Raw genomic sequence first — 18,899 nt, 5'->3', positions numbered from 1 at the left:
AGCCGCTGCTCAGGGCAGGCAGAGCGGGAAGCGACCCTGCGGAGAGGGGCTCCTGGACACAGGCATGCAGGTACATCTCCTTCATCTCCTCCAAAACTGACTGCTACCAGCAGGCTGCTCAAAATGCTGCTGACACAACTACCCTACAGCACGCGGCTCCGATCTTAGCTGAGGGAGAGAAGACGCTGCGATTCACTCAGTGCTAAAGCCCAGAGGGGCCCTTGCTTGCGGGAGAGTCACTTTTCCAGCAGCATCGCTGCCACCCCGCTTCCTGCAGCAGCTGGACCCTCCTGGTTTGTTCCACCTCCCCACATCTGTGGTGCAGGTCCAGGCAGCAATGCTGAGCCCCCCCACCTCCAAGCAGCACTCTTACCCCATTGCTGGGTCCAGCGCTATCCCCTTGGGGTTGTACAGCTCCAGGTCCAGCAGCGTGACACAGGTGACTCCGTTCTTGTTGCAGACAAAGATCCTGTCATCAATGTCATCCACGAAGTAGAAGTTGCCCGTGAGCCAGTCAATAGCCATCTGCTCGACATCTAAGCCATGGGAGAGGGGACGAGGAGAGGTTAGGCAGGGAGGGAGGGAGCCAGGAGCCCCTCATGTGCAGGTGCAGGGGGTCTCTGACCACTTCCCAGCCAGCCCCCCAGGCATTTCAAGCACAAACAGAGCTGAGGAATAAGGCTGTGTGAGCCACTGAGGAGCTGTGACCTGCACTGCACCAAGGACCTGGCCCTGGTCACCCTGTGTGGATCAACACAGCCACCCATCCTCTCCTCCTGGGAGAGATGGGACCTGCCACCCCCCGGGCAGCCCAGCTGCGAGCGGCAGCACTTTTGGAGACATCGCACGCAGCCAGGAGAGCATCCTGCAGGAACAGCGGCCCGAGCAGGGGGAAGGTCTCCGAGGTGGGCACTGGAGAAGGCAAAGTCAGCTCCTGGAGTCGCAGAGAGGGAGAAGAGGCTCCAAGCGCAGCATTGGGACGGCAAACACCTGCCGAGCCCTCACTCAGGCCAGCATTGGGAGGGACTGCAGGAAGAGCCCCATGGGGACGAGCTGCTCCAGAGCCGCAAGGACACCCCGAGCCCTGAAGCAGGTGAGAGACAGCATCTGGCACGCAGTGTTTAAGTATTTAATTAAACTAGTGAAAGCCTGTTAAATCGGATAAACTAAATGCACCTGAATTCCTTCCTTGCAACCAGGTCAGTGCTCGGTGCTGTTCCACGTCCCCCACCGCCTGCCAGCCCCCGGTGACTCTGGGAGACGCCAAGTGCTTTGGAGACCCATTCTTTCATTTAACGTACCCCAGGACCCCCCAGGCCGACACAGCAGCACCGCAGGGCTTGCACCACCGCAGGCACAGCCGAGCAGGGACCGGAGCAGCAGCCGCCCCGACCACCCCGAGGACATCGGGACCCAGACAGCCCCGGAGGAGCCCGGCCAGACACCGCTGAATTATTAACCAGCGCAGAAGCTCGGGAGCACAGAGGGAGGGAAAACATGAATCAAGCCAGGACGTTTTGCAATGCCCCGCACTCCCCCTGCTCGCAGGATTCGGCCTGATGGTATCAAGCCCTTCCCCGCTGTAGCACCACAAAGCTCTGTCTGGATTTTGGTGAGAACCAACTGATGAGAACTCCGGGGCTTGAGGATGCCCTGTCCGAGCACAAACTCAAGACCCAGGTGCCTGAGTTACCCAGACCAGCTCTCTTGTACGCCGCCACTGAGCATTTCGCGTCAAGGCCGTGGCCCCAGGGATGGAGACGTCCTGCCAGCGGTGATGGCCAGACGGTGACCAACCGCCCTCCCCTCCGGAAGGGCGAAGCTGCGGCGCCTGCAGCCACCACCCAGCGTGATGATGCGTCTCATAAAAACAAGTGGAAATGGCCAGAGCCAAGGAATTAGCATCAAACCAGCTGAACCGAAGGCCGTGCAGGGCTCCTGCCATGCTGCCTGACGTGCCAGAGCTGGCAGCGGGGACGGGGCAAAGTCAGGGGTCCTCGTCCAGCCAGGACCCCCACAACCCGATGACCCGGCTCCTGGGTGCTCGCTGGCAATAAGTTTTCCTGATGAGCGAACACCACCTAGAAAAGTGCACGAGGGTGGAGGGGGCAGGCGAGGGCCCCACTCTGCCTCTGAGATGGGGCCACCTGAGTCACGCTGCCTGGCCGGGCGCCCGCCCGCCGTCCCCCTGCGCCCCCAGCCCTGATTCACCCCTCTGACAAGGGGAGGGGGCGGCCGAGCCACGCAGGCGGCGCAGCCCTGCCTGGGCGAGAAACGCCTCAGCGAAGGGATGTGCAAGAATTCCCCAAAAAAGCAGGTCTTGGCTGGTGCCTGCATGGCTGAGTCAGAGTCACAGGACCGGGGGAACGATCCAAGCAGGGGCGGATGGGGAGCGCAAGGCGGGACGGCACGGAGGCCCGAGCCCCCCCCACAGTGCGGACCCCCTGGCCACAGGCTTTGGCTTTTCCTCACTGCCTTCCTCCCAGGGGGGGCCTGGCCATCGCCACCCTGTCACCAGCGCTTGCCCTCACCTTGGTCCTCCTCTCCCGTCGCTCGCCCCAAAGCCCCCGGCATCACCAGGCCACTGACACCTCACCGGCTACGTCCTGCTGAGCTGGTGCCGGAGGAAGTTCACCAAAATGGCACTCAAAGGCTAAACAGGAATCAGAAGGGAAAATGGCCAAAACAAGCTATAGGTTTCCAGCTGCTCGCTTCCTGGGGCCTGCAGCCTCCCTCACGCCGTTTCTGCAACGGTCGTCTCTCCCCGTCAGAGCCAAGGGTCCTGGCGCTCTCGGGGGTCTGACGGGGGTCTCCCACCCGGGCCCCAGCTCCAAGCGGGGCAGCGCTGGGCTGGGGAGCTGGGGGTGATGCAAGCACTTGCTCTTCTCCCAGGCTGTATTTTTGCAGCTGGAAAGCATTACCCTCCTCAAAGGCTTTTGTTTTTCAGCTTGCTCCTTCTCTCCCTGCTCGCCATCCTCCCCCCTCCTTCGCAGGAATCAGTTTTTATTATTATTATTATTATTTTCAGCTCTTTCTTTTAGGCGCAGCTAAACCTGGATTTCCTCTTGAACTTTCAGTGGAAGCTAATTTAGCAAATGTCTATTTTTAACCCCTCGCGTTAGCCTGCAGAGAGCTCTCCCCCCGCTCGCCACTTGGCTTTGGGAGTGGGGAGGAGTGAGGGACATGGCCTCTCCCCTCCCACGGGTATCACGCACCCTCCCAGCAGGACAGCGGGTGCCTGGGAAGGTGCGCCATGGCCACCCATGACCGGCAAGACGCGGGCAAGGACCTGGCTTGGGGGCACCAGCAGGGACCAGCCCGTCCCTGCTGTGAACAACATCCATGGAAGGAAGAAGCCGAGGGGCAGCGACCACCCCCCTCCTCCCGCCCGCAGCTCTGGCAGCAGAGGGGGCTGGCTGGTGAGTCCATCCCCCTCACCAATTCCCATCCCAGAGTCAAGTCTTCCTCCTTGCTCAACCACGGCTGGGCGTTGCAAGCAATTGCAACATGCAAAACTAATTTCCCAAGATTTATTTATTTGCTCGTGTTTGAAAACGAGCTTGTGGGGGCAGAGAACAAGGAATGTCAACTCTAAAGGCTCTTCCTGGAAGAAGCTAACCAGCCTCGTCAGACCAGAGAGCCATAGTCCACGCCAGCCGGCCACGCTCAGAGGCGCTGGCCAGGAACCCCGCTGGTTGAAGGGGGCTGTGACCGTTGCCTCCCTTGTGGGGAGGGGGGAGAGGGAGCACCAAGAAGTTCATCGGCGCCCAAGTGGCACGTTGCTCAACAAGGGCGGGCTGGCAACTTCAGCAAACTCCAAAACCCACCCTGCACAGATGTTTCCTGGTTTCACGCTCAACACGAACCCAGCGATCCTGACCAAGCTTTTGCTGAAGGCCTTGCCACAAAATAATCTATGTGCTTGGATTTTCCCCTTTCCTTGCCATGGCCACCAGTGGAAGAAGCTGAAGCAGCCTCTGGGGCCAACAGGCCAGGAGCCACCACTGGGGCCAGCTGGCTGGAGGAGAAGGCTCCCACGTGTCCCTTCCAGACCAAACTCCTCCAACACCAAGCTGAGACCTGTCGCAGCACTACCAGGGAACGCTCGGGGACAGCAACTGCCCCAAGAGGCAGCAGAAGCGTCTAGCCTCCACCCAAGAAGTTCTTGGCCCCATCAACTCTTAAAGTGTTCCCAGGCGCTCTCAACAATAACCTTCCCCCTCCCCAATTCCAACCTCCTCCTGTGCTTGATGGGGTTGGGAGCATCTCGTCCCACTCAAAGAGCTCCTTGACACAAGTGGGTCATCGACTCAATGGCTGTCCACAGGAGCTCCTGCCAGAGGTTCTCCCTCCCTTAACCCAAGCCACAGAGCATCTGATTTACCCCACAACCAGTCAAACACCGCAAGGCTGTGGGTTTTTTGGGGAACGAGTTTTGCTGACCCAGCACATAACTTTCCTCTGCATGAATCAGTTGTTGTGCAGTCTGCAAATACATCAATTGTGGCCTGACACAAGGAGGAAGGAAACGCGCAATCTTCTCTCAGACTAAAACATGGATTTCGACACAGTTCTGAAACAGCTGCAATTAAGACGTGTGCAACTCAGCAGCTCACCCTGACTCTTGCCCAGTTAAGCATGGAAGAACAGAAACCACCTATAGCGAGGAAGGTGCAAAGAGCTTGGAACTAAGTGCTCTGCACTGCAGCAGTCTGGATTAAATCCCACCCCATGGGGCGTCTGGAGCAGGGCAGGACAGGGACACTGGTCAGGAGAGGTCACAGCTCTGCCAGGAACCCTCCTTACGAGACTCCCCTTAGAAGCAACTGAAAACATCATCACTTCCAACGCCAGGTACAGAGGTCCATCACCAAAGGTCCTTGCCCCCAGTTCTGCTGAGGTGCATTTTCACCCTTGCCCCAGCACGTGGGGTGGATAACAGAGCTGGACTGAGCTCTGCTGCTGACATTTGCGTGTTGTTTTTAAATAAGAAATATTTATGTCCAAGTGCATCTCTGAGAACAGCCCACATTTTTTGCTTCAGCTCCGGTGGATCAAACCGAACACAAGCCCCAGCAGTAAAGAAGGGCCTGAGGCATTTGGGCTGCAGTGACTGGCCGCAGAGAAACGCACACGGATAAATAACAGTGCAGCCCGTGGCCCAAGCAGAAAACGCACCAAAACTGCCGGAAGCCATCGGCGCTGCCTCCTCCTGCTCCCAGGGGGGCCATGCCCAACTTGCCACCCAGTGAGAAGCCCGGGAGGGCGGCCACACTGCGTGCCCCAGGGCACCGGGAGAGCCAACGACACGCAGCTCCCGCAGAAAAAAAGCTTGGAAAAGTTGCCGAATGTTTCAGTTCAAAAACGCCTCCAGAAGAGGAATGGAGGCTCGTCAGGAATGCAGTCCCCAGGGGTTCTCAAATACATTGGTTTCCTACTTTCCTTTTTATAGGGAATGATCCATTTGATACATTTACATAATACCATAATCTGGAGGAATTTCTGTCTCTTCCCTCCACAGACATCCTCTCCCCCGGAGAACAAGACCGTCTCTGTAACGGCAACATACTCCATGGATAAACACTGCTCCTGGGGACAATTTTCCTTAATTAGAAGTATGTTAACAGGACAGGCATGAAGACAAACTCCAGCCCCAAAAGGAACCGGCCGCAGGACAGAGGGACACCCTGCACCCCTCGGGGGTCTGGCACAGCCTCCCCCTGCCCCGGCTCCCGGCAACAGACACCTCCTTGTATGAGGAGCCGCCACCTCGAGCCCCACTGCCAGCCCCAAGGTGGGGAGGAGGGGACCGCGGATGGGACAGACACCGGCAGGCAGAGCCACCGCCATCACGTCAGCCTTGTTTCCTCAGAAAACCAGGCTAAAAAATAAATAAATTTAAAACCCTTTCTGTTAAGCTGTTTAGCTCAGAGGAGGAACCGCTGGGTGGAAGCCGGTGGCGCACGTCCAGGACGTCTGACTCGGCACTCGGAAGGATCCTTGCGGCCCCTGCGCACATGCACGCCCACGCATGCACAAGCCAAATGCTCCCCGGGGGGTGAAATCGTCCCCCCTGGGACTGCGCAGCCCCCCGGGCGCTGTGGGAGGAGAATCCCAGCCCAGCCATCCCCGGGGACAGGCAGAGTGACCGTCAGTTAACGAAGGTGCCAGAGCATTGCCACTGCCCAGGGAGCCCAGGGCTGCCCAGATCCCCAGCTCACTCCGTCTCCATGCCTGGACCCCCGCCGCAGCCGGTGCAGCATCGCAGCCATGGCCCAGGGGGGCTCAGAGGCCACAAGTACCTCTCCAGCAGCGGGCTCAGACCTAGGGTGATGCAGCCTCCAGCATCCCGGCCTGGGGACATCCCAGGCAGCATTTTGTCACCCTCCTGCCAGACAGGTCACGCATCCTCCCCAGTCCCAAACCTGTCCCCTCCCCATGGCCGGGCTCAGCCCCGCAGCGTCCCTGTGGAGCCCGGCTACAGCACCGGAGGTGGGAAGAGCAGGAACAGAGATGGAGCTTGCTCCATCTCAGCTGCGTGGAGGGCAGCCAAGGGACCGCTAATTACTCTGCCTTAATGAGGCCATTCCACAGGCAAAAATATTCCGCAGAGGCCGATGGAGGGACAGGGCGCTTGGCTTTCTTCTGGGTGAGAAGAGAGAGACACAGGCTTGACAAGAACCCGGGGAACTGCCATCGGGATGATTTTGGGGGGTGGGGGGACACAAAGGTGAAAATGGGGCCAGTCTGGGCAAGGACAATCCTGGCAGGGCTTGGCTGCAGCACAGGGAGCCCGGCACAAGCACAGCAGGCAGCGGTGCAGGACAGATGGACAGATGTGTGTAGGGATAAACATGCTCCTGTCCATTTGAAATCAAACCCATCTCTGTGCACAAGAGGATCCCAATTACTCGGGACATTAATTTCACCCTTTTGTCTCCAGCAACGTGGGAACGCAGCTTCACTCAATGCCTCAGGGATGGCTGGAGGGAGACGGAGGGGAGCAGTGCGGCGGCGGGGAACTGCACGGGGTTCCTCCATCCCAGGAAGGTGGAGGCAGAGAAGACCCTACCCCACTCTGCCACCACAGCCGGGGGGATCAGGGTGGCCGTGAGGAAGGAAGATGGAAGCTCAGGCAGCACATCCATCCCCTCCCAGCACAGGGATGCTGCCGCCCTCGGACTGCTCAGGAAACCTGGGAGAGGAACAGACATCACCCCAGCCCAGCTCACCCTGCTCGGGGAGCTCAGTCCCATCAGGGACTTTATCCCCATTCCACACCGAGGGGTAATTAAAGCCAGAGGTGCCAGGCAGAGCTGCAGAACAGTCCCCAGTGTCTCCACAGCAGATCTGCCTCCAGGCTGAACAGAGCCCAGCAGGCACTTAGTTAACAAACCGATTAAAATCACCGCAGCTGTCGTCCCCACCAGTACAAAGAGCTGATGCACTGATGTGAGCGCTCTGGCCCCAGACACTGCAGCCATCCTTGCTCTCACGCGTCGCTGCTAAGAGAACAGTCATAAACAGTTAAAAAAAAAAAAAAAAAAAGGAATCGGCATGATGAAATTACCAATCATCCTGCTTTCTTGCCAAGTAAGTTCACATTGGAGCCTCTTTCTTGGCTAGGATGAGGCAGCAAGGAAGAAAAATAGCTTTCCATGCAAAGTGGGGAAAGAAATGTACTTGGATTCCTCTACAGAGCAACATCTCCCTGAAATCAATTTGTCCCAAACCCTAGAGCTCTTCTGCTTATTGGCAACAGGACAGGTCATTACGAGTAACAGGGCTGAAATGGAGTCAATGAAAACAACCTCCTAGACGTGCTTGTTTAGATAGATGCTGCCCAGGAAGGTATTTTAATAATGGCCAGATTGCTATCGTTTAGGGTTTATAATGCACTCGGGATCAAATGTCCTGATATTTCAAACCCCTTCCTGGGGGCTTGTTTTATAAAAGAAAAAGAAAACAACAAACCTTAAAACAAGAAATAATAAATCAAGGAACCTCCACAGCCCTTTCCCAGCAGGCCTGGCCATGTCCTGCTGAGCGGCCGACATTCCTGCCCGCTCCGCTGGGGAGCCGGCTGCGGTCCCTGTGCTGGCAGCCCCCGGGCAAGGCCAGCATGGCCCCAGCTCCAGTCCCCCAGGACTCGGCAAAGCCGCAGCCATTGCCCTGCACTGGGAGAGCACCAAAGCTCCGGGCACCTGGGGCTGTGAATTAGCCGTACTGGCACCAGCAACCTTCCAGCACAATAAATGCATTCAGCAAAACAAACCCTGGCACTGCAGAGCTGCCAGTTCTGACCGTGCAAAAAGTCACGAGTCGGCCGAGAAAGGGGAAAAAGAAAGAGAAAGAGCAGGGGAAGGGGAGCCGCTGGGACAACCACTGAGAAACCCAGGTTTCAGCCTCCTGACACATGTTCTCTAGTATTTTTCCACAGTAAAAGCAAAGAACTGCCTTTTCCTGAAAGCTCAGTATCACTCAATCACACCACGCTGGAGCCGAGGCTTTAACTGCCATCTCAGCTCACACAAATGTCGACGAGGCAGCGTGAGGTCAATTAACAGTGTCCTCTTAAGGAGGGCTCCTGGCAGGGCTGGGCACCCGACCCACTCTCGTCCCCAGAGCCCGCTCCGGGGAGGTGTCACCACCTTCTTGTGCCACCTGTGGGGAACAGGGGCACAAATCCGATTTAAGGTCACACAAACTTGGCCGCAGTGCTGCTTTCCTCGCCCCTCTCTGTCCCAGCCCCGGGGTCTCTGGCAGAGCTTGGAGAATCACCCAAGAATCACAGAATCACAGAATGGTTCGGGTTGGAAGGGACCTTAAAGATCATCCAGTTCTGATGCCCCTGCGAGGGGCAGGGACACCTCCCACTAGATCTGGTTCCTCAAAACCCCGTGCAGAAGTTGCAGCCATGGCAAGTTCTCCCCACAGCCAGCCCCATCCCCAGGATGAGGGGGACATGGGCAGGGGGTCGAGCTGGGCATCAAGGAGAGCTGGGGGAGTGGATGTCTCTGACGAGGCCACGGGACGCAGCAAGGTTTCTGCACACATTCATCTCCGTAGAAATGGCGGCAGGAGAGTTATAATCAAGGCAATCGCTGCTGCTCCAGCCAGGACCTGCTGCTTCCCCAGCACAGAGCGGGGCCATGGACTGGCCGGCACCCGGGCAGGAGCCACCGGGCCCATCCCAGCACCGGGCAGAACCCGCCGGGGAAGGCAGCACCGTCCCAGACGGGAGGGCTGAGCAGCAGAAGGGCCTGGAACCAGATTTTTTTTTTTTTTTTCCATGGTGTGTTGTTTTGCTTCGAAATTCTTTGGAAGCCCAACTCCAAACAAACAAGGACATTGTCCCGGGAAACACGTGGAGGCTGGAATCTTGTTAAGAAAACCCACGGGATCAGAAAGTCCCTGGAGGTCAGGGATTAGCTGCTGAGCAAGGTGGGTCCGCGGGGACCGCCAGCAGCCCCTGCATGCAAGCACTGTCACTTCAGAGCAAAACCTGCCCCGGCCCCAGCCGTCCCCAGTCCCACGCGGGCGGCAAGGCTGGGTCTGGAGGGGTCCGGGCTGATGGGGGCTGCGGGGGGTTCACGGGGAACCTCACATCACAGCGGCGACGCTGTGGTGGTGTGCGACAGATGCTCGACTGGCCTGAGCAGACACCGGGAGCTGGTGGAGGAAAACCTCCGCGCGCTCTGGAGAGAGGCTCATCCCCTGTGCAGGCATGTGCCTTTCTGTCCTTGAGCGCCAGCACACGTGTGATGCCTGCCAGGATCCTCCCCGGTCAGAAATGGCGCTGGATTTTCACACAGAGCAGAGGAGAAGGAGAGAAAGGGAGAGCAGAAAGGGAGGAAGTAGGAGACAAGTTCCCCTTGTTGCAGTTCAGCTCTGGCAGAAGGACAAGCCCTCCCCTGCTCCGCTCCCGCACCACCACATCCCTGCTCGTGCCCCGTTCTCCCTGTGGAGGATGCGCTGGCGGCCACCCAACAGCCAGGTGCAGCCCCAAAGGGAGCCGGGCTCCAGGGGCTGGGCAGGAAGGTGCCACCTCCGAGTCCCCCACGGGGATGGGGACAGGCTGGACCCCTGCCCGGTGAGGGGCCACGTCCCCGCACCCGCCTGCAGCGGGTTTGGCCACTTGGCAGCGCCAGCCAGGGGCTGCCTTGGCCACACACTGCTGCCACCGAGCCCCACGCGCCCTCCCTGTCACCTCCAAGCACCAAGAGGTGCCCAGGGCTTCCCAGTCACCGCAGTCGGCTCCAACTGACGGCAGAGAGAAATAATTCAATTCTAACATTAAGTGGTTTGTTTTTTGGGTTTTTTTTGTAAGAGAAATACATGGAAGACTTCACCAGCCTCTGATTTTTAGTGTGTCCCTGGAAAAAGACCTGGGGGTAAGGAGCCGGACAGCTCAGATCAACTGAGAAAAATGACTGCCTGTGAAAAATGTCCATGGGCAGCGCATATTTGGGAACTAAGGGACAGTCACCATGAAAAAGTGCATCGGTACTCAAGACTGCGGATAGAAAAAAGGGTTTAGCAGTGCAAGGACCAGGGGAAAAGCAAAGCTTCAGAGTACAGTGGGTCTTGCCAAGCCCTGTTAATAGCATCCATTTAACACTTCTCCCACAACACAAGTGACACTAATCTCTCCGCAGGAAGGGAGTGGGGACAGAGGCAGGGAAGCGGGGCTGCTATCAGAGCTGGGCTGTGACATCTCACCAGCCCAGACCTACCCGTGACAGCTGGGGGCTGCTAATTTCCAGCCCTTCAGCATCAGTCTTCCCCCATCAAATGCCAGCTCAAGCCCCATTAGCAGCAGGCACCAGGGAAGCCCGACTCCTACTGTTAGCAGATAATGCCATAAAGAAGCAAATAAAGAGGGAAACCACTAATTGGATTCACAGGTCTCTGCAGTGTCCTGACAGAGAGGAGCAGGGGACTGACATTATCTCCTCATCACAACCCCCAGCATCAGATTCAGAGCTGGGGGAAAATCATTTCTCCAACTTGTTTGTGTTCATGAACAAACCCTGCCCCACGAGGATGTTTCCTTGCACGTCTCCAACCCATGGTGACACCACACGGGCACAAACACGGCCCCGCACCGGCAGCCACCTGCTGAATACAGCAGAGCCGCACCGCCTGCCAGAAGCACATGGCAAAACTGTGTAAGGACCATTCCCTTGGGAGCTAGGAATAAAGAGCAACCAGAGCCATGTAGCCAAGGAGCAGCTCAGGGCAGCCCCGCTCCCATCCGCTTTGTGCCCCAACCTGCCACTAATGGCGCCTGCAGCACCCACCAAGACATGTCCCTTCCGCAGGTCTCTGTCACCGTCCCCAAGGGAGGGTAGAGGCAGCAACTCTGAGCCGGTTAATGGAGGGGCTGAATGGAGGCCCTTTGCGCCATCGTCCCCGGCAGGAGGATGATCTGCCAGGAAACACACAGGACTTGCGCCCTCGCTCCTTCCGCGGGACGTTGGGTTGTTATTGCTAACGCAGTGTGGCTGGATGGCACGCATCTGTCCAGCCAGCGCAGACCCACCAGAGCGCAGTCTGCAGGCAAGGAGGCTAAGGGCACGACCACATCACGAGCCCACACCTCGAGGCTGGAAATCAGTGTCTAAGTGTGCGGTTGTGCTCCAACAGCCCACATTCAAGGCTGTTTCACACCTCACACTGAGAAGGGGCCCCTCTGCAGCTCCACCGGGAGCAGCCTCCACCCAACAGCAGCAGGGACCAGGTGCCGGAGCCGCCAGTAGCCCCTTCCCCATGGATGGGAAACTCCCTTCCTCCTGGGGCAAGGGCAGGTGCTTTCCCATCCCGGTCAGCTGAATTCCCCTCTCCCCACCCGGAGCTATCGCAACCGATCAGGAGGCCAAGCAAAGCAAGGCACCTTTTCTTGTTTGGACTTGAACATGCTCTTATTAAGAGCTCCCTTCCCCTCCTGACCGTAACTAAAAGGTCCTGTCTCAGATTAACTTCCTGGAGCTGGAGCAGCCCAAACAACTACCCCAAAAGACTGCCAGGCCGACAGCTTCATCTGGGTCTGGCGGAGGGGCTGTGGTCGGTGCTGCTGGTCCTGATCCTGCACTGACACCTCTCCACCACCTACTTGTGGTCAGGGTGGATGCTCCTCCTGCAGCCACCTCGATTCTTGAGCCGGGTCACCATCCCTGGGGCTGCTGCGCCCTCAGCCTCGCGCCGTCCACAGCCAGGTAGAGGCACCTCAGAACCCTCAGGACCCTCCCAGTGCGGGGACCCAGCTGTGGAAAGGCACCTGGGCGGACTTCAGGAACACCCCAAAACCTCCTGCCCGACCCCCAGCGGCTGCTCATCCCCTGGGCCAACCCACAGCTCAGGGCTCATGTGCCATCCACGAGCCACGGCCGCCGCTGCAACTCCCAGCCACAGGAAATCGCAGTGTTAAAACCGAGCCTGATGGGAAGAAGTGTGGAGCCCGAACTTCACACAATGCTGCTCTCTGCCCCTCCGGCAAACTACAGGGAGACCAAGCCCAGTCTGAGGAAGCCTTACGAGAGGAGGCAGGAGGAGCAGGCAAATGCAGACCTCCTTAAACCATTGTGGGGGGAGCAGAGAGCAGAGCTGAGCCCTGTCCTGCCTAATTTCAGGCTATTGCCTGGAAGAGCAAAGGGTGAGGCCTCTCCCTAAAAATACACACTGCCCTAAAAATACACAGTGCAAGCTCAAATTAACCGTGCTGCACACGCCCCTGGGAGGGCGCAGCGGCCGGAGCCTGCCGAGCCCCAGCCCCTGCACAGCCCGGCGGGCGGCAGGTCCCCAGATCATGCCCTTTGTGTCAGCCAGGGCTTCAGCTGCTTCATCCGCACTGTGACACTGCCCTCGGCAGAGAAACGCCCTCAGCTCCGAGATCCACCCTAGACCTTTACTCACTTGCAAAGATCAGTTCATACACGCTCATCTAATTTGCTAGGTTAGCTAACACTCACCACATAACACCACACATGTCTCCGCAGAAGAAGGGGATCCCTCTTGCATCAGGCCCTGCACAGTCTCTCCCTGGAAGCACCCCAAATTCAGGAGGCAGAAGACAGCGGGAGGCTAACACCAGGGAAGCTGAGGGCTGCAAAACCTGATGGTGATACTGCACACCCCAGACCCCTCCAATCCCACCCTGACTGACTCGGTCTGTGGTTTCACAGGATAAAATCAGTGACAGAACACCACCAAGAGCAGTTTCCCACATCCCGGCTGTACGGCTACGGCACCCACCCACCTCCCCTCTGGGGGGACCCCACCAACCCCACTGCACATGCCACAGCACCTGTGAAAGGCTCCTCAAAGCTCACGGCTTCTGCTGGGACCCCTCACTGGGCAAAGGCTCTCGGGAGAGCAGGCACAGGCATGTCACGGGCCTGAGTCAAAGAGCACCAAAATCCCAGCAAGTGACTCTCCTTCCCGTCCTGGCTGCTGAACTGGGATCAGCAAGCCCAAGCGGGAGACGGAGCTGTAGCCACACTCATTACAGCCGGGTAGACACAAGCGGAATGAAACCACCATCTGCCACTCACACCGGTGACTCACGCGGCACTTCTTAGTGGAGATTTTGTTCTCAGTCACTACTTGGCGTGGGGACCAACACCTAGTTTGGCCAGGGGAACATGGGGCAAAAACCAAAAGAGGAAGCCACGAGAACTGCCAATCCCGAACCTGCTACGCAGGTGCCATCTCCGCTCCTCGCTGTATCATTTTTCCTCATATCCTCACACAAAGAAACCACAAAACTTGCTAGAAATAATAAGAGGGAAGTAAAAGGAAAGCCAAAAACAAGCCGAAGCCTCGGTGCCTGGCCCCGTGGAAAGCTGTCTCCTACCAAAATCCGCCCCTGCTTCACCCACCGCTGGCTGGGGACACTCGGGCTGTGGGAAGGAGATGGAGACTGGGGGAGCAAGCACTGGGACCAAGGCCCAAAGGGGAGCAGACACTCACGGTGTAGGCTGAGGGAGATGTTGATGGAGCGCTCTTCCACGAAGCCCTTCAGGTTGGGGATCTTGGCACACTTGAGGATGGTCTGGGAGGCACTGTCGCCCACGTGAACCCAGCACACCGTGTCTTCAATGTAGTTGAAGTCCATGGCCGTGGTCTGCTTGGCGCTGGTGGGGGTGATGTTGGGCACCGGGGCTCCACTCAGGTAGGTGGCCAAGATGTTCTGGGAGTTGGCGATGAGCAGCACGGGAGGACGGTCCACGGGCTCTGGCAGGGAAAGGAGGGGAGAAGGGTGGTCATGGCAGAGCACCCAAAGCTCACGGCCACAACACCGTATCAGCCTGGCCCTTCCACTCCAGTGAAAACAAGACCGTGACACGCAGCCCAACGTGTGCAAGAAGGTGGTAGCACAGGACAGTCCTCAGGGAAGAGCACCCTAAAGTGAAGAACCGATAGCAGGGGTACACACATGGCAGAAGGCCATAGTTTGCAGAGCTGCCCAGAAGTAGCACAGTTCTCCTGTTGAGGATCTCACCATTCTTGGCTTTGCAGGATCTGTTATCAGGCTGCAAGAGGTACCCTTCAACACAGCTGCACGTGTAGGAGCCCTCCGTGTTGGTGCATGTCTGGCTGCAGGTCCCGTAGACGGTGCATTCATCAAAGTCTGGAAAAGAAGGCAAAAGCCCCAAGGTTTAGACTAGCAAATGTCTTTCCTTAACTGCCTGAAGGGGGAACAAAGGCTCCCCCTCTTCTCCAAGGCAGAGCTGCAGGGGAGGATATGATCCCCAAGCCGAAGGGATGGTCACAATGGCCTCCAGAGGAGGACGTGGCCAACATCACCCCATCACACCTGTGGGCAGCCCCCCGCTTTCTGCTCCAGCATCCACAGCAGGGCAGCAAAAGGACAATCCCTGTCTCACGGCTGAGCCTTTTCAAGGCCTAATTATCCACTGCCCCTCCCCCCAACTCTGCAAAATCTGCACCTCAATTTCCAGCCTGAATTTCTCTAATCTTCAGCTTCCAAACCCCTGGCTCACACGCTGCTCTTTCTTCTGCTAGATGAAAGAGCCGTCTCCACGGGAGAGCTCTTGCCCCCAGAGGTGTGCGCAGGAGCTGATAAAGGCCCCTTTCACCTCTGCTCAGCTAAATGAAAGAGACGGAGCCGCTGCAATCTCTCACTTCCAGACTTGTTTCCAGGCATCACATTGATCTGATCACTCCTTGCTGACCCTCTCCTGCTTTCCAGCATCCTCTGCGGCACGGACACCAGGAGCACATACAAGCCCAGTGATGGCCCCTGACTCCGTACACAAAGGCAAAGCCTTTTCCTCACTCCCTCCCAATATTCCATTCCTCACTCGGCCTTTCAGGAGCTACATCCACGTAATGGCCCCAGGGAGGCAGAGTCACGTCCCGTCAGCCCCGTGTTCCCCTCTGAAGGTCAGGGTCTGCTGAGCCCCAAGCCCCTTCCATCGCACGGCCAAGCCCCGCAGTCGGCGGCATCAGCCGCAGCCCAGAGGAGACACTGGCACCGTGCCGGGGGCAATGGCGCTGCCCACCCCGAACCCACCTTTGCAGCTCCTCCTGTCCTCGGCCAGCTGGAAGGAGTTGTTGCAGTAGCAGGCGGGTCCGCTCAGTGTTGGCACGCAGTGGTGCTGGCAGGCCAGGGCCGTGCAGTTCGCTAATTGTTCTGAGGAGAAAGGAACGGCAGAGGAGAGAGGATGTCACCCAGGGATGCTCGGGCGAGGGACAGGACGGACGCCCCAGCGCCAGGGTCGGGCGGCCCCGGGGCGGTGCTGGGATCAGAGATGTGGCTGCTGGGCCCACCACCTCCCGCAGCTTCATTTCCATTAGCACTCACAATAAACACCATTAAAGCCCCCAGCTCCCCAGCGCTGCCCCCGGGCAGGGGGAGGCCAGGGCTGCCCGCCTCACTCCGCCATGAACAGCAGCAGCCTCCAACTCCATCAAGGTCATTTCGCAACAGGCCTCCTTGGCCCGCTGCGAGGGGCGCGCTGTCAGCCCTTTGGCGGGGCTGGTTTATGTTGGGTTTCATTTTGTTCTCTCCTCTCCTCGCCCTGCCTGACCTGGTCACTTGGGTGCTCGGAGGGCGTTGAACTGGGTCCCGGCAAATCCACCGGTGGAGGGGAAACGGCAGCCACCCAGCCACGAGCCTCCCCAGACCAAAACCACCCGGCCCTTCCCACGTCCCCCTTCACTGCCAGGGATAGACAGGGAGCAGCAAAAATCCTGCCCCTCGCATGTGGAACTGTTTAATAAGCTGGGCAGGGCCCGGCCAAGTTGTTTACGAGGTTTATCAGCTTTGGCAGGCCCAGCTATTCATTTCAGATTCGTATCTCTCAGATAAAGCACCGCATACATCCAAAAAAAAAGAAAAACCCTCAAGAGTGCTGGGTCTGCAGGAGGGGGACGATGGGAGGAGTTTCAGCAGGGAGGCTCCGATGGCGTTTCCACCCCTGTGGACATCCACAAGGGCGACGGAGGCTCCCGGTGTCTCCCCGCATCCCTGAGGGCACCTTTGGGACCAACCTCCTGCACAGGCAGAGGGCCCAAGCACAGGCAGGGTCTGGGCTCCCAGGCCGGTGAGAGGAACGGGACCGGAACAGCCGGAGCACGAACTGGGGCGGCAGCTCCTCTCCCCAGCCCGGGGCGGAGGCGGGATGGGGCTGGCGCTCTGACCAGCTAGGAGGAAATGCCTCCCCAGGGCGGCACCGCCATCTCTGCCCGCGCTGGCCGGCGGGCAGGGGGGACCTCGGCACCCCACACAAGCACTAGCGAGGGCTTCCGTCCCCAGCGTGCCCAAACCTGCCAGCAGCACCTGTTCTGACGTGGGGCTTGCCTGCACCCAGCCCTCATGACTTGCTGCCCAGCTGTGAAAAATCAGATCCCATTAAGAACTATTAGCCAAATATTAATTGTCAGCTTGGGCACAGCTGTGGAAGCCACCCTGCTCCTCCTGTGGGAGCCAGGCAGCGGAGCGGAGCCGGGGGAGCCTCGGGGCAGGGTGTCCCACACCCAGATGGGCTGTGGAGAGCAGGAGCCCCCGCTCCGGGCGCAGGACAGGCAGGGAGAGGAGCTGCTCGCCGGAGCCTGCGGAGCCCCAGTGCCAGGGTCAGCCCAGGACAGGCGTTTCTGAGCGACTAATCTGCGCACCAGCGAGCCGGCCCACGCTGATTTAGGGAGAGTTTTCCAGCAGGATTAGCAATGGGGGACAGGCCTGGAGGCTGGTGAGGGGGGACACAAAGCTCCTGGAAATTAGGAAAAAAACATACCGGTATCTCTTATCTGAACCAGAACCCCAGCCCTGCAAGCTTTTAAACCCAGGAGACAATGCAGCTATTTAATGGCCTGCAGGCTCAGGAATGACGGGCATTTCACTTGCAAGCGGCTCTGGCTAATCTCTGGATCTGCTACCCGCCAGCCGGGCGCTGAGCTGCCCCGCGCTCGGCCGGGAGACAGGACACGGAGCACAGTGGCACCGGCACGAAGCTGTGAAACTAAACCATCGTGGGGCTCACGCTGTACAGCCAGGAACTGGGGACAAACAGTGACCTCGTGTCTCCTACCAGCAACAGCAGCCCCTCTTTGACCGCCATCCCCCTCAGACACCTACCCCGACAGTGCGGCCCCTCATCGGAGCCATCAAAGCAGTCGTGGAGCCCGTTGCACAGTTTGCTCATATGAATGCACAGCTCCGTGCCCAGGCAGTTGTACTCGTTGGGCTGGCATCGAGACACCTTGCTCTGAGGACCTGCAAGACAGCACAAGGCAGAAGTGTCACCGAAGGGAGAGCACAACGGCTCTGCAATCCCATTGCCCAGAAGAAACACCCAAAACCTCAAGGGAACCCTCAGCCCCCACATTGCTCTGCCATGGCTGTGTCTCTCCAGCAGCGACCGTCACCTGCTGGACGTGGCCTCGCACAGCGAGATTTTGGGTAAAAGCTCTTCATGCAGATGCAGGGGTTCAGGGAACATTGTGCTCCCCAAGACGTTCATGGGAACATTTCTGCAGTAGCCGACAGCAGGCGAGCACTGTGCCGGCAGTGAGCATGTGAACGTGTTTTGATTCCCTCTGCCCAGACGTATGTTAAATCCTCCTCGGTTTGGATTCCCCTGCCCGCCACATGCCCCAGAGCAAAAGCAGCACCCACCCAGCAAGGCCAGTCCCAAATCCTCTTGGCTCCCATGGCAGCTTGAGGCCAGAAAAGGCCCCCAGAAAAGGCTCAAACCAGGCTCTGCCCCCTCCAGCATCCCTAACTCTCACTGGAGGAATCTCATTAACAGACACTGGATTTCCCTTTCAAAGCAGGCGGGACCGCTGCTGGCGCTGCTCTCTGGGGAGGAAAAGTGCGACCCATCTGGAGTGAACTTTCCCTTTTCCACTGCATGAAAAGTAAGGAGATCCGAAGCAGCCAGGGCAGAGGGGGACCCTCTCCCCAGCCCCAGAGACCACCATCGAAGGAGGACAAGTGCCCACTCTTGGGCACAAGCTGGGTTGACGGGCTGGGGTCCCGGGAGGGAGGTGACCCCGGACCTCATCAACCCCAGACTCCCTGTTTCAAGCTCCCACAGGTCACGTCGGCTCCGGGCACCCCTCACTGCTGGGAGGGCTGGGGGCACGCAGGGTTGGGCAGTGCCGAGCACCCCGAGCACGGCCTCCCCGGCCCCCCGCCACCCCAAGCAGTCCCTCAGGTGCCAACACGCTCTTTGTTAAGAGGCCGCTGTGCAGGCAGGCTTGCGGGGGGCCGTTAAGAAGCAGGGCTACGTGACACAAGGAGACTTAATCTCTATTATTAACTAGAAAAATTACAAAGGGAGCAAGGCTTTATATTTAAGCTTCTCTGAAAAGAAGCATGGCATTGAGACAAACAACAAAATACACCATAAATCAATTAACATCCTGAAACC

At 58.4% G+C, this 18,899-nt stretch overlaps 1 protein-coding gene across 6 annotated transcripts in view; it reads right to left on the bottom strand.

Moving 5' to 3' along the window:
* The window catches only part of LRP1 (LDL receptor related protein 1), an 87,159-nt gene that overhangs the window by 45,737 nt on the left and 22,523 nt on the right, over positions 1-18,899 (bottom strand). For all 6 annotated transcript variants that reach the window (XR_010074055.1, XM_063359312.1, XM_063359314.1 and 3 more), the window contains 5 exons: positions 17,603-17,740; positions 15,539-15,658; positions 14,504-14,632; positions 13,972-14,235; positions 374-536 (listed from right to left, as the gene is read on the bottom strand). Coding sequence is in view for 5 of the 6 variants with exons in the window: in XM_063359312.1 (XP_063215382.1) it covers positions 374-536; positions 13,972-14,235; positions 14,504-14,632; positions 15,539-15,658; positions 17,603-17,740 (814 nt within the window). In the remaining variant the exon portion in view is untranslated. The remainder of the gene's footprint in view (positions 1-373; positions 537-13,971; positions 14,236-14,503; positions 14,633-15,538; positions 15,659-17,602; positions 17,741-18,899) is intronic.

The sequence above is a fragment of the Chroicocephalus ridibundus genome, chromosome 24 (genome assembly GCF_963924245.1).
Source record: "Chroicocephalus ridibundus chromosome 24, bChrRid1.1, whole genome shotgun sequence".
In the NCBI taxonomy this organism is placed as follows: Eukaryota; Metazoa; Chordata; class Aves; order Charadriiformes; family Laridae; genus Chroicocephalus; species Chroicocephalus ridibundus.
The sequence above is the reverse complement of the archived record's forward strand: the minus strand, read 5'-3'. Positions and strand labels throughout refer to the sequence as shown.